Source organism: Momordica charantia (assembly GCF_013281855.1).
Source record: "Momordica charantia cultivar OHB3-1 chromosome 1 unlocalized genomic scaffold, Mcharantia_2.0 BLBB01000001.1, whole genome shotgun sequence".
Classification (NCBI taxonomy): Eukaryota; Viridiplantae; Streptophyta; class Magnoliopsida; order Cucurbitales; family Cucurbitaceae; genus Momordica; species Momordica charantia.
In genome coordinates this window covers 7,942,761-7,965,374 of record NW_028275157.1, presented here as the reverse complement: position 1 = coordinate 7,965,374, position 22,614 = coordinate 7,942,761, and the positions used below count along the sequence as shown (strand labels likewise).

At 36.7% G+C, this 22,614-nt stretch overlaps 1 protein-coding gene and 1 pseudogene across 1 annotated transcript; both read right to left on the bottom strand.

Moving 5' to 3' along the window:
• Positions 1 to 6,972: 6,972 nt before the first annotated feature.
• Positions 6,973 to 10,235, bottom strand: LOC148213208 (uncharacterized). The gene is made up of 4 exons (XM_088123595.1): positions 8,995 to 10,235; positions 7,768 to 8,077; positions 7,589 to 7,652; positions 6,973 to 7,466 (listed from the first exon to the last, which is right to left on the bottom strand). Exons 1-4 carry the CDS (start codon positions 10,233 to 10,235, stop codon positions 6,973 to 6,975), a joined length of 2,109 nt encoding a protein of 702 aa, XP_087979721.1.
• Positions 10,236 to 20,382: 10,147 nt separating this feature from the next.
• Positions 20,383 to 20,906, bottom strand: LOC148213207 (uncharacterized; annotated as a pseudogene).
• Between the last annotated feature and the right edge of the window lie 1,708 nt (positions 20,907 to 22,614).

The window sequence follows — 22,614 nt, the reverse complement described above, 5'->3', positions numbered from 1 at the left end:
TTGCACTTGTGCAAGGAAGTATTAGCCTTCTCCAAGTGATCTTTATAACCTATATAAAGACCAAATGCATGTCTTGCATGCCTTTCACTTCAAACCCCACTAGCATGTAAAAGATAGGTGTCATTGCCTTGAAAAAATACTTAAAAAACCACTAGTTAGTGGAAAAATCCAACTCAACTTTGAAGTTGGATTTTTCCACTAACTTGATTTTTTAAATAAAACTTTTATAAAACTAATTTTTTATAGAAACCAAAAATGAAATATGAATTTTCTATTAAAACAAAAACCAAGCCAAATTAATATGTCATATTAATTGGTCTTTGACATGTAAGCTTGATTAATCACATTAATCAAATTACAACTCTTTTTCATGCTTTAAACTTATTTAAAACAAATTTAAATGAGTCATACTCTCCAATATAATTAATTCTCAATTAATTATTAAATTATATATTATATATCATATAAAATACAATATTCCCTAAAAACCGAATTTGAACACTTTAAATTCTTGCTTCACTTAGTTCATCAATTTTATCCTTTATGAGCTAGCATGGAGACCCATGAACCTACAGATCATGGGCTCCAACGATTTGAGACTAACCGATCAATCTCTTTAACTTAGTTAATCAACATTCGTTAACTAACAGGACTGTCCACTATAGCCTATAGATTCACTCCCCTCACTGTAGGTATATTTGTGTCCATTCGATATAACTGTCATCGGTAAGTTGATCCTTCACAGGTCGTTCGTAACCTCAGCTAGGTCAAAAATATCATTTTACCCCTGAGTTACATCTTTTCTTCTTATGTACCACTATCCCTCTAATGAACAATTGATTTAGGATCAAATCACTAAATCCAATTCCTCTTGGGCCAATGAGAGAATGCCCCTTGTTCAAGACCCGGGATCAGCCCTTAAGGGAGCAATCTCTATACTATCCCTAAATCAGGTAGGAGTGAATTCCGTCTTGCTAATTCTATGTCCCCAGCTATTTACTCAGTCTTATCCCTGAAATGGGAGGCATATTGAGCAGCGCTGATGAGTTTACTCTCACCTATGCAGATCAAGGAAGAATCCTGAATAAAAAAGAGTTCATAGATGGTTCAGGATTTAGATCAAGTTATCTAGGTCATCGATAAACGAAATTAATCAGTGTTATCCGTAAACAGTGTTAATACGTAATAATAATTATTTCAGGGTCAGTCTTACACAATCTCATTGTGTAGAACACCCCCTATCACGTGTTTCTACATGAACGAATCAGGATCACTTCGTTTATGACACCTTACAACATTTGTAACAATCATAAAGCAGGCCGTATTCAATAGTATCTCTAGAAAAAAGTACCCAACTTGATCCATGTAATATAGATTGTTTAGGCTATTTACTTGAATTTGATCTAGTTTATGTCTCCACATAAAGTCCAAGTACTCATTATAATAGCCAAGGGTTCGTAGTTTATTGGATTTAGAGTTATTAAAAAACAAATTCACTTTCATTTAACAACACTTGTTTGAATAACCTCACATTAATCTTCACTGTTTACAAACTACGAGTTTTAGAACAAAATACCCAACAATAATATATATTCTCACCAATATTCAAGGATGCTAAACATGAACATTATGTTTAACCTTAAAAATCAAAATATTGTGAGAGAAAAAAAATTAGGGGAAAAAAAGAAGAATAAGAAACTAAACCTCACAATGTTGAAAATGAGTAAAGAAAGTCTTTTTATCTAATGATAAAAGGAACAGGTTGCAAAACTATTAAAATTTTACCACCTTTTAATATTATATAATTAAACACTATTAAATGATGATGAAAAAAACTTTTTACATTCTTAACACTTATGTAAAATAAAGTGGAATTTTAAAAGGAAAAAAAATCAAAACAAAACCTACAATATTAAAATAGAATTTCAAAAGGCAAAAACAACCGATCAGAGTCCTTGGCTTTTGATTGGAGACTTTAATGCCATTGCTTCGTTGACGAAAAGGCTGGTGGAGCTCCCTTCAATCCAGTGGATGCTACTCTTTTTTTAACTGCTATTGATCATTGCTAACTTATCGATTTGGGTAGTTTGGGCCTAAGTTTACTTGGAAGGGTCCTTTGATTGCTGGGTTTGACCGTGTCTTCGAACGACTTGACCAAGCTTTGGCTAATTCGCATTGGCAGTTGGCCTTTCCTGATACGTCAGTTCGGTGTTGCCGAGGGTGCTCTCAGATCACCACCCTATTATTTTGAATTCTGCCCCTTCTTGTGACTCCTCAGTGGTTTCTCGTCCTTTCTGTTTCTTGGCGGCCTGGAACTTGCATCAAAACTTCATTTCGTTTCTTCGGGATTCTTGGAGCCCTTTTGACCCTCTCCCTTTATGTCTTGCTGACTTTAAAGAGAAAATTTTAGTTTAGCACAAGGAAGTTTTTGGCAGTCTTCGAAAGCGTAAGAGTCTCATCTTTCGTCGGCTTGTAGGTATTTAACGGACTCTGCAGCTTTGTAATAACCCCTTTCTTCAGAGACTTGAGAATGATCTGACCTTGGATCTAGATAATATCCTCCATCAGGAAGAGCTATCTTGGATTCAGCGTGCTCTTTGTGATTGGGTTCGTTTTGGAGATCATAATACTACCTACTTTCATACGAGGGCTATTATCATGCGGAAAATGTGTTCGAATTGACGTTCTTAAGGGGCCAAATGATGAATGGATATCTGATGTTATACGGTTGAAAGGTATAACTTTTAGCCATTTTCAGTCGATTTATGGGATTGTGGAACCAATTGAGCGTTTGAACACTTTATCTACCTTCCTGCCTCTTCCATTAACAGTCGAAAGGGATTTAACTCGTGTTTTGTCGAGTGGGGAAGTCCGGAAGGCCATTTTCGCTATGGGTGTTTTCAAATCTCCTGGGCCCGATGGTTTCCAGGCAATTTTTTACCAGAAGAATTGGTCTATCATCTCTTCGTCGGTTATCACCTTTACAAAAGATATTTTGGAAGGCCCTAGATCCATTGCTTCTGTTAATAACACTCTCTTGGTTCTTATTCCAAAGGTGGACCAGCCTGAGACTATTAAACAATTTAGACCTATCAATTTATGCAACGTTTCATATAAGCTGATTACCAAAATTATTGCTTCTTGTCTTCGAGGTTTTCTATCAGACATAATCTCTCCGTACCAATCGAGCTTTGTCCCCGGTCGTCGTATCCAAGATAACGTTGTGATTGCGCAGGAATTGATCCATACCCTAGATCGTTTGAAGCGTGCTAAGAAATTTATGGTGGTTAAAAGTTGATCTTGAAAAAGCTTATGATATGCTCTCTTGGGATTTCTTGAATGAGACCCTCATTTTGGCAGATATCCCGACCGGTTAATCTCTACCATTATGGCTTGTGTGTCGTCAGCCTCCAGGCAAATTCTTTGGAATGGGGAGATAACCAAGGGTTCGTGATTATGTTTCTAACGCTGGAGATTGGATATGGGGTTCCTTTTCAGATTTGTTGGACCCTCCGATTATTGACCGCATAGCTAGTATTTGTCCTCCTTCTGCCTCTACAAGAACTAATGATTCTCTTGTTTGGCTTGGGGCCTTGGATGAAGATTATTCGATTTCTTCGACCTATTCCCAGCTCATTTCTACCAGAGCAACGAGCCATTCCCCGCTGGTTTGGAATCGAATCTGGAAGTGGGAGGGACCTAGCAGAATCTGTTTCTTTCTTTGGCTAGCAACTCACAATCATCTTCTCACAAATGAGGAAAGGGTCCATCGTCACCTATCCGAGTCTGATGTTTGCCCTCATTGCCCTAATTTATAGAAGTCATCGTTGCATATTCTCTATGACTGCACCCGTGCTCGTGATTTGTGGTATGCCTGATCCCCTCGGGTCCCCCATCTTGTTTCTTTGCTGGTAACATTGTCCAGTGGATTCAATTTAATTTGTCGTTTCCTTTGGATTTGCATTGGTCGTCTATTTTTGCAACAAGGTGTTGGTTGCTTTGGAATTGGCGCAATAAATTTATCTTTCATCCAGATTTCTCCTTCCGACCACGCCCGCTCTGATAATTCGTGATACTACCAGTAATTTTGTGAATTCATGGAACTGTGCTACCCCTTTTCTTTCGAAGTCTTCTCGTCGATGGTCTGTTATTAGCTGGGAGGCCCCCCGACTAATGGTTGGAAGCTTAATATTGATGGATCCGCTCTTGGGAATCCAGGCCCTGCTAGTGCATACGGCCTCATTCGAGATCTAAATGGACAGTGGATAGTGGGTTTTGTGCATAATCTAGGTCATGGTACATCGATTACAGCCGAATTGTGGGGTGTCTTTTCTGGTTTGAAGATTGCCTAGAATGCTGGTTGTAGGAATCTCTTAGTTTAGGTGGACTCTGAAATGGTGTGCAATATCCTGTCTAAGGGATATCATTACTCGCCTTTGCTTCATCCGTTGGTGTTGAATATTAACGATCTTTTGTCGAGGGATTGGTTTGTCGACTTTTTTCACATCTATCGTGAAGCCAATTCACGCGCGGACTGGTTTGCCCGTCAGGCTTCTTCGGCTACTGTGGGTTGTCATGTTTGTGAGCGGCCGCCACCGGGTCTCTCTCCCTTGTTGATTGTTGATGTTATGGGGCTCTCTATGCCCCGCCTTGTTCCTCTTTTAGTTTCTTGGGCTTTTTGCCTCCTTCTGTTAGAAAAAAAGGCAAAAAAACAAAAACAAAAAACAAAAAATAATAAAAAAATCAAATCAAAACTACGGATAAGTTATAAACATGTTTAGTATTACTTCAAAAAGAAACGTCAAAAAATCAATATTGTGAGAGAGAAAAAATGGGGAAAAAAGAAGAAGAATAAGAAGAAAAAAAATAAGCCTCGTAAAGTTGTTGGAAATGAGTGAAGAGAGCCTTTTTATATAGAATCATAAAGAGGTTACAAAACTTTTACAATTTGATGATGGAAAAAACTCTTTACATTCTTAACACTTATGCAAAAATAAGTGGAATTAAAATAGAATGTTAAAAAGCAAAAAAAAAAAAAAATCAAAGTCAACGCATAACCAACCATGGAAAAGAATTTCAAAAGACAAAAAAAAAAAATTCAAAACAACCGAGGAAATGGAATATATTTCAAAAGGAAAAGAAAAAGTATAATAAAAACTTAAAACTTAAAGCATAAATGGAGGACATGTAAGTATTAAGAAAAAAAATAAAGGAAAATAAAAAAAATGTTTCTTTCACTTTTTAATATATTATGACATGATTATGAATATGAATATAGATATAGAATATAGATATAAATATAGATATAGATTATTTTATTATTTTACAATTTCTTTATTTATTTACCTTACTAATAATTTTTCTTATATTAAAAAAAATTATACCAACTTTTCGTACTTAATGTAATTTTATTATACAACTTTCTATTTAATTTATCAATTATTTAATTTTAATTTGTTGTTATTGATTAATACCATTAAAATTGTTAAAAATATTATTATTAATTATTTTTAGTACAAAACGTGGGGTGGGGGATTGAACCTACGATCTCTTAGTTGGAGATATATGTCAATTATCGTTGAGTTGTGATTGCTTGGACCATTATTATTAAATATTATAATAATGTAATTTAGTTATATTTTATATTAGTGATCGTGGGAGAGTGTCCGTCGGCCCTTGGATAAATACCATATATTATATTTACTTTAAAACAAGAAATGATATTTGGTCAATAAGGTCCGTTTTCTAACGTTCCCTGATTATTGTTCCTGAGGCATATTTGGTAACTAATTCCGTTTTTCATTTCTAAATTTAGAAAAACGTTTCAAAAAAGGATCAAATTTTAAATACTATAAAAAGTAGTTTCGTTTTTTCCCTTTTTGTTTCTTATTTTTTGTCTAGGCACTGCTAAATAATATACCTTGTGCTTCTTTGTGTGAAATTGAACTGAACTCTTGTGATGGATGCATGCACCTAAATTACTATGATAATTCTCAAAATGGAGAATTATATCTTTCATTAATCCTCAATAATGAAACTGTGCATACAAGGCTTATAGTAGTAGACTAAAAGGTTACAACTTAACAAAATAATAACTAACTAATAACAGAATACATAATATATCACACATTCCCCCTCAAACGAAAGCCTATTGAGGCATGAGTTTGGATTTAAGAAACATTAACCGGTCAGAAGTGAGGGGTTTTGTGAAAAGGTCATAAAGCTGAGACTCAGAAGGAACAAACTGTAGAGAAATATCCCGCCGGACAATACGCTCACATATAAAATGAAAATCAATCTCGATGTGCTTCGTTCGCCCATGAAAAACTGGATTCTTAGCTAGATTGATAGCTGACAAGTTATCACACCATAGAATAGGAGGCTTCCACCCGAAAAGATGAAGATCACGAAGTAATTGCCTTAACCAAAATAGTTCAGCAGCGGTGATAGCTAAGGAGCGATACTCAGCTTCAGTTGAACTCCGTGAAACTGTGGACTGTTTCTTGGTACCCCAAGATATGGGATTTGGACCAAGAAAAATGATAAATCCAGAAGTAGAGCGAGGATCACCAGGATCATTGGTCCAATCAGAGTCAGAAAAGGCATTAAGACTCAAGAAATCAGAGGAACACCTTTTAAAAAACAAACCAGAGGAAAGTGAACCATTAATGTAACGAAGCACACGCTTGACAGCAGTCAAATGCAGATATGTAGAAGAATGCATAAATTGTGACAGCTTGCTGACAGAAAAGGCTATATCCGGTCTAGTAAAGGTAAGATAGTGTAAAGCACCTATGATAGACTGATAGTGAGATGCATCTTCAGATGAACAAGTAGCAGAATCATCAGTAGACATACGCAAGACAATGGGAGTTGAACAAGGTTTGGCCGAAGACATGCCAAAACGATGTAGAAGGTCTCTTGCATACTTAGTCTGATTAATAGTGATTCTATGAGAGGATCTAGTTATTTCTAGTCCCAAAAATACTTCAAAGCTCCAAGATCAGTCATGTCAAAAACAGAGCGCAGCTGAAGAATAAGTGCCTCAATATATGAAAAAGAACTCCCAGTGACAATAATATCATCAACATATAATAGAAGATATGTAATGGAATCACTAGTACGCCGAACAAAAAGTGAAGTATCAGCAGCAGAAGCAATAAATCCGAGAGTCAAAAGATGAGTAGTGAAACACTCAAACCATGCTCTAGGAGCTTGCTTAAGTCCATAAAGTGACTTCAAAAGTTTACATACATGATGAGGGTGATTTGGATTAATGAACCCTTGTGGTTGCTGCATATATACCTCCTTAGTAAGCTCACCATGAAGAAAAGCGTTCTTCACATCAAGTTGTCGGAGAGACCAGTTAAACTGAGCAGCAAGAGAAAATATAACCCGGACAGTAGGCTTCTTTACCACAAGACTGAAGGTTTCATCATAATCAATACCTTCTGCCTGATGATACCCTTTTGCAACAAGTCACGCTTTGTGCCTAGCAATACTACCATCAGGATGACGTTTATCCGATAGACCCATTTGCAACCGATTGCACTTTTACCAAGTGGTAAAGGGGTTAGTTTCCAAGTACCCTGTTTGATCAAAGCACTATATTCATCAAGCATCGCACGTTGCCAAACAGAACTTGTGGATGCCTTTGAGAAAGAGGAGGGCTCTAGAGAGTCATTATAAAGAGGAGTAGAAGTAAAGAACTCTCTTCTTGACAATGTCAGATTTACCCCTTGTTTGCATAGGGTGACTATTTTGTACCAATGGTTGCGGAGGCATAGAAACGAATGAGGTGTGTTCTGTAGCAAAAGAAGTGTTATGAACAGAAGTTGGGTGCAGAGAATTAATTGGAGTAGCTGAAAAAACACTACTATCCGTAGCCTCATGGGACAAGTCAATAGTAGCATTGCCATTTATAGCAATATTGTGACTGTCAACAGCGGCACCCATATCAATAGGTAGACTATTTGCAGCAGCAGATTGCGAATAACAAGGAGCAATTTCAGCAGGCACATTGGTATGTGCATCAGTAGTACAAGCAGGGGCCATTGTAATGTCAACATCATTAGTACTTTCAGAAGCAACATAAACAATAGGACTTGAGGCATTAGTAGTAGCAGGCAAAGTAGAGGGAAAAGAAGACAAAAAAAGTTGTAGTAACGATGAAATAGAAGAAGAAGTGGAAGTATTAGAAGAAGAAGACACTGAAGAAAGAGAAGGAGAGGAAGTAAAATTTGGAAAAGGAAAAGATGATTCATCAAAAAGAACATGAGGGGATGTATAAATTTTTCCATTGCTCATGTCATAGCACAAATACCCTTTATATTCCAATGGATAATCGAGAAACACACACCTAGATGTCTTAGATTGGAGTTTGTGAGAGTTATAGGGTTTAAGAAGAGGATAACAGGCACAACCAAAAGTCTTAATGTGAGAATAATCAGGCAAACGATGAAATAAGCACTCAAAAGGAGACTTATTACCAAGAACAACGGAAGAAAGGCGATTTATGAGGAAAACAGCTGTGGAAAATGCATAAGGCTAGAATCGAAGTGGTAAAGAAGATTTAGACATCAAGGTTAAAGCAATTTCAATTATGGAACGATGCTTACATTCAGCTATGCCATTTTGCTCGGGAGTATATGCACAAGATTTTTGATGGAGGATGCCATGAGAGGTAAAGAGAGAGCTAAACTGTTTGTTTACAAATTCTCCCCCACCATCACTACGGAAAATCTTGATTTTGGTAGAGAATAGATTCTCAACTAACAATTTAAAATTAACAAAGGCAGAAAAAACATCAGATTTACGAGAGAGGGGAAAAACCAAGTATATCGAGACATATCGTCAATAAAAGAAACATAATATTTGTGTCCATTGATAGAAGGTTCAGGAGAGGGTCCCCATACATCAGAGTGAATTATTTCAAGTGGATACAAAGAAATTGAAACAGAACGAGGAAATGGTACTTTTTTCATTTTACCATACAGACAGTGTTCACACAAACATGAATTGGATTTGGAAGTAGGTAAATGTAACAATCGAAGAACAGAGTTAAGAACATCAAGACTAAGGTGTCCTAAACGATTATGCCAAAGGGAAGATGAGGATTTTGTACCGACATGAGCAATGGAACCTCGGGTTGCCAAGGAAGCAGAATGAGAAGAAGAAGAATCAGCGAAAGGAGATATTGGATATAAACCACTGACGCTAGGTCCTTGGAAGAGGATTCGACCCGAAGATTTGTCCTGAATCACGAAGTGAGTAGAATCAAATATAATCAGACAATTGTTATCGACACAAAGTTGATGAACTGATAACAAGTTAGCAGCTATATGAGGAACACAGAAAAGATTTGACAAGTGAAGAGAAGTAGAAGAAGTTTTAAGAACTCCATAACCTGAATGTGATATTGGAAGGGATTGCCCGCTGCCTACCGAAACCTGGTCATCACCATTATACTCTGATGCTATGGATAAGTTGCTCAAGTTTGAAGTAACGTGAGCATTACAACCCGAATCAGTAATCCATGGTGCAGGTGCAGACGGCAAAGAGAAATTTGACTGAAATTGCTGATTTTGAACAGCAACCATCACAGCTAGTTGCATAGGCAGATGACGGTCCTGGAAATTGTAATTCATGCGATTAAAACAATCTATCACAGTATGCCCAGGGCGATTACAAATTTGACAGTGAATTCGTCCATTAGAAGGTGTATTTGAGGAGAAAAGACCGCTGGAGGTACATCCGCGACTTTGTGTGGGAGAATACACACGACCGCGATCGTGATTTGAGCGTCCTCGACCAGTTCCGCCTCCAAACTTTCCTCGAGAAAATTGAGGAGAAAAATTGCGTTGCATATGATGTGCTTGAGAAGTTGCAATCATAGCAGTAGGAGAGGGAGACGATTCATCACGTTTCCCTTGTTTCTCGATAGCAGACTCCTCAGAAATCAACAGAACGTAGAGTTCTTCAAAAGTAACTGGTTGCGAACGAGTGCGCATTGAAGTCCGGAAAGTGTTGTACTCAATTGGAAGGCCATTTAGGGCATATATTAACAGATCTTCTTCATTGATTGTAATGGAAACGTTCGCCAGTTTATCCTTGATCTCCTTGCTGCGTATAATATAATCACTGATGGATTCACTTGATTTCTTCGAAATAGATTGCAAATCAGTCTTCAGATTTACCACATTCGTTCGACCGCTTGAAGAATAGTGTTTTTCCATAACATTCCAGACTTCTTGTGAAGTAATGCTGCTACATACGCTAGGGCTCTGATACCATATGATAATTCTCAAAATGGAGAATTATACCTTTCATTAATCCTCAATAATGAAAATACATACAAGGCTTATGAGCAGTAGACTAAAAGGTTACAACTTAACAAAATAATAACTAACTAATAACATAATACAATATATCACACAATTAAATTATTTTATGTAAGTTCGATTAATCTTTTTTCTTCTCTATATATTATATATATATAGTTTTAATTTATTATTTATTAGCTATTTTATTTTCTTAAACAAAATGAGTTTCTAATTTTAAAATTAAAAATATTTTGAAATTTTATTCTTTATTTAAAGCTAATAATTTATATGTTTATATATAAAAAAGTTATATATTCTAAATTATATTTTCTTTAATAAATTATATTCTTGAGTATATGTTATATATTTTTATATTCTATTCATTAAATTTTATTTATTTAAAAATAAAAATAAACTAACCTAAGTTAAAGGTATAAATTCTGGGTCAAGTGTTTCAGAAAAATAAATAAATAAACTCTCGATCAAAAGATTGTAGGTTCAAATTCCAACCTCCGCATGTTGAACTAAAAAAAATTGAAACAAAAAATGAAAAATAGTTACCAAACATACTTTTGTTTCTATTTTTTTTTTCAAGAAACAAGAAATATTATATTGTTACCAAACATATTCATGTTTTTAGTTCTTAAAAAAAATTTTAGAAACAATAAATAGAAAATAGAAAACGGAAAACGAGAAACACAAAATAAGAAATGAGAACTTTACCAAACGGGTCCTTAGTTTTCACCTTGCTTGATGTGACCCGCCCTTCTAGCCACAAATCACAATCTCGAATCACTTTTTCCAAAAAAAAAAAAGAAAAAAATTAAAAAAATTAATTTTTCATTTAAATTAAATAATATAGATTTATTTATTAATTTTTTTTTTGAGAAAATAAAACTTCATTAATTAAACAAAGAATCACGAGGGTTACAAGATACACGTGACTCCCTTGTGTGATAGCTCTCAAAATCCAGATGGGAAAAGAATGAAGCCAAAGAATATCTTCCCTCGACTTCCAAGCATCAGTTGCAAGCTTGTGGGCAATTTGTGCAAAAAGTCGATGTGGGTGAAATTTCTTGCAAGCTCTTGAATGTCCCGCACCCATGTTCCAGCCACAAGGAGTGAAATTTGATCTCCTCGAACCAGATCGATTGCTTGACGAGAGTCGTATTCCACCAACACCGAACGAAGATTCAACTGCTGCGCCAGCCGAAGACATTCCTGAATCGCTAAAAGCTCTGCAATTAGAACATGGTCAGGGGGGAGCAACGCTAAAACTGGCAAGGTAGCCTCACAATGTGCCCTGCATAACAGGGTCAGGGTGGCAAGCGACAGTGACGATACCATGTGCCAAGAATGTCCTTAACGACCCGTTAGAGCCCATACGCAGATGGGGTCAACCACACCTTGAAGTTGCTGGGGAACAGCGAGGGTGAGAACATAGAAGACTGATATCAATTTGAAATCTTTTTCAATATAGCTCCGCTCCCGGGATGGATGCAAGAAAAATGGATAGCGATCAATAGATATGAAGGGGAGGGAGCCTGGTCTTGACTCTTTTGTGTGGTATTCATTCTCGTTAGGCTCTTGGAATCACATCCAGCCATGGTTGGAACAGCTCGCAAAATTTCCACGGTTGCCGCCGGCTAGCTAATAGGGTGAGCAGCGTAAAATTAGGTTCACTAACTTGACCGTTGGAGGACTGAAGGGTAAAATTAGGTTCTAATATGTATCTATTCAGGTATGCTTTACTTAGAAATAGTGTTCAAAAGCCTAGTTCTTATCTAATTCATGCATAACTGTTTCATCATGGTTTAAACATGTAAATATAAGCTTTTGGTAGCAATTGAAGTTGAAAATATAACAAAATTTACGTTTTTGTACAGAAAAGTTATGCTAGTCGTCAGGTGCCTCCCTTAATGTCCAAAAATGAAATGCACGTTTTAGCCCATTTTGACGCATTATCATGAACCGCACATGTCATACATGCAAGGAAGGGTGGTTTATTAGCCAAAAAAAATAAGTCAAAGGTGTTACAAAGCATTGGTTGGCTTTACTCTTCTCAAATGCTCAACAATCTTCTCAAGGCCTATAAATTCTTGCACCCTCTCCACTCTTTTCATCATCACAATTTGAAGCTTGTTTAGTTCTACATTTAGTTTTAAACTTGTTCTTCCTTTAGAAATTAGTTCCTTTAGGTTTTGTTTAGTTTTTCATTCAATTTCCAGCCTTACATTTATTTACTTGTAAACTGAAACTTTATTTATAAAATTCCAACATTGTTCTCTCTCTTCATCTCGTTTAGTTTTCACTCCCCTGAACTCGAAAGAGACAGGAAAAATTCATTCGGATTACAACTTTTTTTAATTTGACAGCTTGTTTCTCATTTTATTCTTCTTTAAATATGTCTTCTATTTACAACTTTATTGAATTGTGTTTTTACATTATAAATATGAGCTAAATTCAATTTTCTTAGCCTGATTATGGATAATTAGTTAACCTTTTGAAATGGGACAATAAGGCCAAAAGGTTTTCCATAACTTCTTTATTAATTAAGTTGTTTTCAAAAGCTAATGATTTAATTTGGCCAATTAATGAGTTAGTATATTCAATATTGAAAAGGTTGAACATTTTCTTACAACTTAGTTTATTTAATCGAGGAGAGAAAAACTTTAGACATAAAGATTCCATTCAAGTAGCCTAGACATAAGACCTTGATCGTGGGTTGCAATTGATTTTGAAGAACTAAGGCCTCTCCTATAATAGACATAATAGTTTGGGACTTAATACTTCGAGATCACTTAGACATAAGTAGGTTAAGAAGTAGAATTGTGCATTGCATAATTAGGGGCGTCTTGCGCCTAGATGTTGTTCCCCATTGTATTTTTAGTTAATTCGAAGTAAACTGTATGAGCTTATTATTTTAGTAAACCAAAACCAAACCCACATTATTCTCCATATCTTTATCCATCAACTCAATTGTTCAACCAACTGTTCACCAACACTTTACTTTTTTAAAGAAAAATACTTAGTCTATGTGAAGACGAACTTGGAAGTATTTCCTAATTACTACTTGTAACAGGTGTGCGCATGCACTCGATAATTTTTTTTGCTATCAAGAAGAACCGATTTACCACCAAATAAGTTTTTGGCCTCACTGCCAAAGACTATATTTTTATTTCTTTAATTTCTTTTTTGTGATTTGTTATTTGGTGTAATTGTCACAGTGTTTCTATTCTAGAGATTATTTATGTTTATCTAATCTTGAACGGCTATTTTGGAGTGTATGAGCATAGGAGTTAAAGCAAAAGGAAATCTTTTGAAGGTTAAGGAGCATAGACTTAGAAACTAAAACATCGAAAAAGAGAAACAAAAAGTAGAAGAAGATAATTTTATGCATACAACCAGCAAAAATGATTGAGATGGATGCCTTTTCAGCTTGGAATGCTCCAGTTTCATCGACATTATATTTGAAATGGAGCACAACAAAGCAATGAGAAGTAACTTTCCCGTAGCTCATAAAAATCCATTTGATTATTGTCCGTCTAATTCTAATTCTAATTGTAAACACTGTATTTGGTTCGGCTTCATTTTAATTTTAATTTTATTAATTTTAATTTTGATTATTTTGGTTTTAAAAACTATAATATTACTTTATTATTGGTTATAAGCTTAAGTTTAAATTAAATTAAAAATAAAATAGATTTTGTTTTAACTATTTTGATTTCATTAATAAAATTACAAATTAAACTATTAATATACATCACATTTCTTTTACTTTTTTTGAGTCACATATTTAGTCTACTTCTAAGTGAATTTAGAAGTGTTGTCTTTCAAAGGGATTGTAAATGTTTCTATGTAGGCACGCCAAGGACTTCCAAATTCATTATTTTTTTCGATCCAAAACTTAGGAGTTAAACCTTAACCTTAGAATTAAATATTCACGTCTCTCTCTCCTGAGATGATTTATAGTCTAACATTTCATTTACATGCACTTGGAGTGTATTCATGATTGTATCAAGTGTATATCACTTGGGGCAATTTGTAGCATATTTGTTACATCTTTCCCATGCATCATTTTCATGTCATAAATTAAAGAAAAATTATCTTGCGTGCATCATTTTACATGTCCATAGTATAAATTAAAAGGAAAAAAACTCTATCATAAAATAAAAGAATGTATCTATTTTGCGTGCATCATTTTACATGTCCATATCATAAAATAAAAAAAACATCTATCATCCCCATGCATCATTTCATAAGTCTATATATATATATATATAAAGGTCTATATTTCGCATACATCATTACACTGTTCATAATCATTTAAAATTTCCCCTAATTTCTGATCTAACAGTTGCATCACATCGTTTTATGCATATCATTTCTATCTTAAAAGAATAAAAATCTGTGCATTCTCCATTACATCATAATTAACACGAACTCTTAGAAAAATAGCTCAACAACCACATATTTACTATTCTTTATATACAAGGTACATAAAGCAGCATAACATGGGAGAACTTAATGCTGAGCTAAAGAAAATTAGAGATGAAATCCACGAACGGGTCATGGAAGAATTGAATGCTAAACTAAAGAAAATAAGAGACGAGATTCAGGAACAGGTCATGGAAGTGCATAATGTAGAGCTAAGGAAGATGAGACGAGACATCGACAAGATTCAGGGACAAGTCACAAAAATTTTTAATGTCTTAAAGAGTATTGTTACAGTAGGGGACATTTCTTAGCCTAACAATTTAGTTGAACCTCATAATAGTTCATCACTTAAGATGGACCCACCTCTTTGTCAATCAACAGATGACTTCCCCCAGCATAATTCATCACATGAAGCTCAGCTTTCCAAGAAATGCCAACGAGCTCCTACAATCTGTCAGGTTGAATTCACATGCCATGATGGACAAACATCAAAGGCCAATTACTCAGATAATTTAAAAAGTAAAGAAAAAGAAAATATACCAATGGAAATGCTGAAGAAGTTGGGGAAATTTCCTTTCTAAACCAACACAAGTATGACATAGGTATGACTCATGCTGAGCAAGGAATAGAAAAAGAAACTGCAGGAAAAGAAAGTGCACGAAGATGGAGAGAGGTAAACGAACAACTGCCAGTTCCTTTAATTGATAAAGAGCCACAAAATAAAAGCTCTATTAAAAAGAAAAATGAAGTCCAGACAGTAATCTCGAAGCGCAAGTGGAGGTACCAACAAGGATCTGCGGTATACAATCCTACAATACTCATAAACTCATCGGCTCTGCAGAATGACCCACGTATAAGATTGTTAGTATTACCTGACAATCATAATAGTCGGCGGCAACTAAAGCAAGAGAGTTTTCATCCAATCCAAATATCCTATACCGAGCTGTTATCACAATTATTTCAAAGTCATCTACTAGCTCTGGTACCTGTAGAACCATTGCAGCCACCTTATCTAAAGTGGTACGACCCGAAAGTCCGTTGTGGTTACCATGCAGGAGCTGTAGGTCATTCAACTGAGAACTATACTTCATTGAAGCATAAAGTGCAAGTTCTAATGAAAGCAAGGTGACTTAAATTTTCAAAGGAGGATGACCCTCACATGAAGCACTAGAATCATGAGTGTACAAGATTATGAAAATCAATATGTTGACCTATTGTTTGCATTATCAATAAAGCTTATTTCTACTTTGATCCTTGAGATAGCTAAGTTTTAAAGATAGCAAACGACTCATAGCTTGCTAATGTTAAAACGGCAATGAAGCTTTAGTCACCCATGATTTAGCTAAGTACTTGTAAAAAAAAAATGTGGTGTATGAAAATTGAGCTATTTTTCTTAAGAAAAAAAATCTAAGTCATATATCTACTCTTTTCTTGTTAGTGGAGACCTTAGCAAGAATCATAAACCAATCATTGTAAGTCACTTGGAGGAAACGAAAAAAGAAGTGAAAAAAATATAAAAAATTGTGAAAAAGAAATGAAAAATAAAAAAAATTATGAATGCCTTCAAGGTTCTTAATGAGATATAATCTCTTTCAAAACTCAACCATTTTACGAACCTTTGTTCTCAGGCTAAACCTTAACTCAAAGCAGCCTTATGTTGGCCTCCCTATTTCTTCCCATGTACAAACTAGTAAACCACTAAATATCCATGCTGGGGCAAAAATGTCTTTTTGAGGTGAGAGTCCAAAATTACTCACCCCCTATGAAATCTTGAGTCTAGTCCGCTTTGAGACTAATCTACTTTGGGTCTAACCTACCGATATGTGGTAAATATGGTCAACATTGAGAATTAACCATTTACTACAGAAAAAAAATTCTTTGCTCAGTCCGTCACATACAATTTTTGTGATGAATATTCATATTTGCCTACTTACCATAAAAGCCATTTACCAAGTCTGCCACATCTAATTACGTGGTAAATATCCAAAATTATCCACCCAGTATTGTCTTGAGAACTTTGAAGGTAATAAAATAACATTGGACTTTTATGATTGACTGCTTCATGAATTCTCTACTTGTAGTTGCTAAAAATTTCCCTACTCTGACTTCCTTCTTTCACTTTCTGTGGTTCTCCTATCTCAATCATTTGTCTCTTCTATTCTTTTGAGTAAAAAGTGATTTCAAGATTGAGGATAGTAGTTTTGAGAATTGGAAAGTTAGCGACTTGACAAATAGTCTCAAGATATCAGTCTTCTTTGATGAGTTTTGCTTAAAATTAGTTTCATCATGATACTGAAGCAGCATCGGCAAAGAAATAATTTGGAACCACATTCCATAAAGAACTTACTTTGAAATTGAAGATTGAAAGGAGAGGTCATTTACATTCAATAAGCGGACTGCAACAATATTCCTGTGAAGAATGACACTTCGCAGAGCTAAGACTAAAAAGATCATTACCTTCAAAATGGACCACAACAACATTTCCGTGAAGAATAACATGTGGTTAGAAAGATGATTTCATCAAATTTCTCCAGCTAAGCTCAAAGAAGGTGTAACGCCCCGCGTTACTCAGGTCAGCTTGCCCCGAGTTCCGGGAAATTTTATAACAAAATGGATTTTATTTGTCGATTTATTTATTTATTTCATTTTATTTTATTTTATTTGATTCATCAGTGATCTTTATTTAATTTTAGTGTGGCATCTCGGCTAGTGTGTATTGTTACAGATTTAGTGGTGAGTTAGTAGCGTGTAGTATTTATTAAGTTATGTTTATTACTGATTCCGCTATGTGACACTTGCTCTGGGACATTGGATCAACTACGAAATTATATTATTGGTTTTGTTCATAAGGTGTTATTGGGTAAATGGGCCTTAAACAAAAGAAATTAGCCCAAGTGGGTTTATGTTGCAAAACAAAAGGAAAAGGGGAATTTAAAACAAAACAACCGTAGCCCATCTTGTTCTCCTTCCTCATCTTCTTCCACCCTCCCCTTTTCGTTTGCAGCCGCCAGCCCCCCCCCCATCCGGATTTCTTTCTCCGACGAAGCAGTACCGACGACGGGACAGCAGCAGGCACGGGCGTCGGCAGCAGCAGGTGCGGCGTCGGGCAGCAGCAACGCGGCGTTGGGCAGCGGCAGACGGCTGCAGCGCGCGACGGGCAGCAGCGGCGTGCGACGGGCAGCGGCGGTGCATGACGTTTGGGCTGTTGCAGGCGGCATCGATACACGTGAGGCTATTTTTGCGGCGTCCCTTCTCCGATCCAACGAGCCTAAAACCTCGAATAGCTTAGATCCATGAAACCCGGTAACTTTTCTTTGACCCACATTTATTCGAAGTTAGATTTGGATTACCCACATCCAAACGAAACCGATTTGGAATACCCACACCTAAGCGAAGTTGTTTTGTAGTAACGGACATCAAAACAAAGTCGTTGGAGGTCGTTTTGGGCACTTTTCGCTGCTGCAAAAACGTGGACAACAGTGTTTTGGTGGTGTTCGGCGATTATCTTCATCCGTTCGAAGCCCGATTTATGCTACCCACACCTTTGCAAGCTAGATCTAATTTACCCACACCTACACGAAGTCGTTTTGCGGTAATGAGCCCTTTGAACCGTCGTAGAGTCGTTTTTCGAAGGCTGAACAGTACATTTAAATTGCTGTATTTTTCTGTTTTTGGTGTTTAGGTGTGAGATCGACGCAAACTTAAAGACGTGGTTGTGTAAGTAGCACCAGGGGGCGAGTGCGTGCGTTAATTAGCGTTAACGGAATGGTTTTGATGCTGTTTTTCTTGTTAAAAAATAATTTAGATGAGCACGTAGGGATTGTTAGTTTTGATTGTTGCCGTCTTTCTATTATCGAACACTTCTGAGAAAACATGTTTCCTGTTTTTTTTATTTGTTGTAGGTGACTAGTAGGTTCTGAATGGTTGTAGTTAGAAGTAACTGGCTCATGACGTTTTGCAAATGTGATGTAAATGAAATGCTCACGTTGTTAAACTGATAATTTAGTTTATATTGTTCGGATTGCGAGTTGTGGATGTATTTTGTTCATTACGAGGGAAAGCATGCTTGTGAACGGTGCAGTGATTTAGAAAGTGGGAAACTTACCTGTAGGTGGTCATAGGAGGGATAGTGAAGTGATGAAGGGTGAAGGGTAAAGGGACGGGTTGATAGTCCGTTAACTATGGGTTCTGACCTGAAAATGCATATAAATCGCTTGGAGGTTCAAAGCCTAGAGTAGTGGCCTTGGGAATAAATGTCAAGGCCGAACGTCAAACTTCTGTAAACGAGTATTGAGGTCTTGGGGATAAATGTCAAGGACCAATACGCTGGGAAGTCATCGGTACCTTGGGGATAAACGGCAAGGACCGGTGCACAGTTCTGGCCTTGGGAATAAATGGCAAGGCCGAACGTCAAGCTTCTGTAGAGGAGTATTGAGGTCTTGGGGATAAATATCAAGGGCCAATGCGACTCGAGGAGGCCAATCACTCTCAACAAGAGCTTTCTCGTCTATATGTAGTCCAAATTGGATGGCGACATCCTGTAATGTGATAGTACACTCTCCATGCAGCAAGTGAAATGTGTGCGTCTCTTGTCGCCAGTGCTCCACCAAAGCTGTGATCAAATGTCAGTCTAACTCTATAAATTCAAACATGACACACCATAAAATCCTACTTGTCGTAGATATGGATCTATACGAATATCTGGACATGTCACCCTACTAATAGCAACCTCTCAACGTCTACAATGTAAGGGGTCGGTGTATCCAATTTGCCAGACCAACTCAGATCGATGGCTAGCTTGAAGATGTAAAACAGATGAATCATACGGTTCTGTGCTATTATTATTCTCCATATTCTGATAGTCTAGTAGATTAATAAATCATATACTCATTAGTTTAATACAATATAAATCATATATTCATTAGTTTAATACAATATTTGTTTGTTTACACTGTGAATTAAGTTAAGAAATAAAGTAAAACATTACATTCATCGATAATTCTCGTACGATTACATGAAAAATGCCACAATGGAAAATGATAGGGCAATAAAAATTACACAGAAAATGTTATATCAGGAGGTGGGATTATGACCTCGACTAGGGCAATTTCGTCGATTATGCCCTTCTTACCTACAAATTCCACAATGTATTTTTATTGTTGACTCTGTCCAATCCATCTCATTATGCTTGCGAGATGTAGATGGTCTGCTGACACCTCTCACTAAATTTTTATCAGGATGAATTTTGATGAAGTTAGAGGCGGGCCAGCTTCTTTTATGTGAGATAGGTTCAAATAGGTGAATAACAAGACATATAGGTCTCCAGATTATAATGCTTGTCTATGTACAACAAATAATCTGTGCCGACACTTGCACAAGCTACAATGACATGGGAATAAGGAATCCCATAGCATTGCCGCTTATTACATTGGCATGATCGTCCGTGGATTAATTATAGTGGTAACATCAAATGTTCCACTATTCATATCAAACTTATGCACACTGTGTGCAATGACACGTGCTTCCCAAGGAGTAAATATTTCAATGGCATACCTAACAATTATATTCAAATTTATTAAATGATCCTATCATTTTCATTCACAGGAAATGTATTAATAAAAATTTACGTTGTGAAGCATTTCTCATTTGCAATGGTAGCTTGTATCTCAACTCTTTGCTTATCAAAATAATATACGGTTCGATAGAATGTTACCCGGACCAATGCAGTTATAGGTAACTTTCGAGCATTTTTTAGTACACCATTAATACGTTTAGTAATATTTGTGGTACACCACTCATATCGATGCCCGAATCACATGCCCGCGTCCATTGTTTTGGATCTAATGAATTGAAGAATCTCATGCATTCTTCATTTGCTATTTCAAGTTGATCCATACATTCTTCGAACTTTGGAAGTTGAAACTACGATCCCGCACGATATACCAAACTTTTCAATGTGTTATCTTTATATCGCTCATTAAAATTACTTGCAAGATGTCGCTAACAAAACCTGTGATGTGCATCTGTCCATCCATTTGCAGGATTCCTTATGGCAGATATAATGTCCTTGTGTCTATCAGAAATCAAGCATATGTCATTCCTATTCTCTACCACTTTATGCCTTAAGTTATAAGAAATCATCCCCATGTATCAACACTTTCTTTAGGTACAATGGCTTATGCAACAGGGTAAATGTGACTATTAACATCAACGGATATTGCTATTAACAATTTCCTCTTATACTTTCCATATAAATGTGTTCCATCGATTTGAAGCAAGGGTTTGCAATGACAGGTCCAAATGCTCAGAAAACGCGTTGAAATACATCTTCACCAATGCCTTACGCTCCCATCAACAACCAGTCAACTACAGTACCATAATTAGTTATCTGTAATACATTCATCCACTCAGGTAACATCTGGTACTGTTCTTCCCAATCACCAAATACATTTACAATGACTTCCCATACTCTTGAATACCCTATAGAATAGTCATATTTTTTCTTTAATATTTCTTGCATTGTTGCAACCTTGATGGATGAGTTAGATTTCACAATGCTATGGACCTTTGTTGCAATAAAGATTAGAGTCCAACTGTTTATGATCTTGACGCAATCTTGCATCGACACAAGTGTGTGGGGTAATATATTGCGTGATTTGAAACCTCCTATGCTTTTTCAGGTAGCTCACACGTAGCTGTTACATGCAACCATTGTCGTATCTTTTGCATTTAACCGCCCAAGTTTTGGTGTTCGACTCAACAACTTCAAAATATTGATGACAAAGAACAAAATAGCTTTTAACAGCATTTTTTACATCAGACTTTATTTTAAAAACGAATCTCCGCCTGGAGCCTTTGAGTGGGATCCAGTTCGATTCGCCCGCGTCATCTCATTATACATCTCCTCCATGGTGCACACTGGACTGCACATGTCATCTAATTCCCGCTAGAAGGTTACAAGAACTTCAGGGTTCGCGGCTGGCGTGGCCCTTCGAGAGGTCTTTCTTTAGGTCCCACCTCGACCTCGGTTGGTCTTGCTGGGCCTCGGATGTGCCGAAGGCAGGACGACATTTGCATTGCCGGGTGGACCTCCGAGGTGGCTCCACATCTTGCCCAGCTCTGGTCTGATCTTCGGTGGCTTTGGCGTCCAGCTCGTGCTGCGCGCCGTTGTTCCCATTCAAGGCTCTTCCTTCTATTGTGTTTGAATATTATGTTGGCTGAACCATCTCGGATCAGATTACTTTAATCGCCGGGATGACTTGCAATGTTGCTCCAATAGACGGCGCCAAATGTTTATGCAAGCATTTGCACAACGTTGATCTAGCTCGAACCCGGTCCTTGCTCCAACCCAAAACGTGAAAGGAAGACCTGCACAAAAAGGCAAAATCTCCGACGCTCAAGTCAGTAAACAGCTCGGACTCAATATTAAGTTCGAGGAGAAATTCGATACCTGATGGTGAAATGAGGCCCTCTATTTATAGGTTTAGGTTCCGACAGGGGGTTACAACAGGTGGTTACCTCGGTCGGATTTGAGGTCGGATGTGTCGGGTTCGATGAGGTCGACCTCGGACACATTCTTGGAAATGTCGAGTGACTTCCTTAATAGGAGGTGGTGAATATCCTTCCGAGATGGAGCTCCATAAGTTCATTCCTCTAATTCTTCTTTTAATAGCGAATCCTCGTCCTCCTCGTGGCTAAAGTGTATTTCTTCCCCAAACATCCCTTATATGTTTTCATATAATTGAGTGGCAACAACCAAATCGGGTCTTAGCTTTGGCTAAGATAGGTCAGATACAATATCTTGGACTTAAGAGGAAAACGTGATCATGATTGACGACACCATCATGAAGCATAT

Excerpts from the sequence above, each read along its gene's own strand:
- LOC148213208 (XM_088123595.1), bottom strand. The coding sequence starts at position 10,235 with ATGGAAAAACACTATTCTTCAAGCGGTCGAACGAATGTGGTAAATCTG. Across the intron at positions 8,078-8,994 it reads TGTTTGTGTGAACACTGTCT|TACTAATGATGTTGACATTA; the intron begins GTATGGTAAAAT and ends TGCTTCTGAAAG. Across the intron at positions 7,653-7,767 it reads CTATGCCTCCGCAACCATTG|GCATCCACAAGTTCTGTTTG; the intron begins GTACAAAATAGT and ends TCTTTCTCAAAG.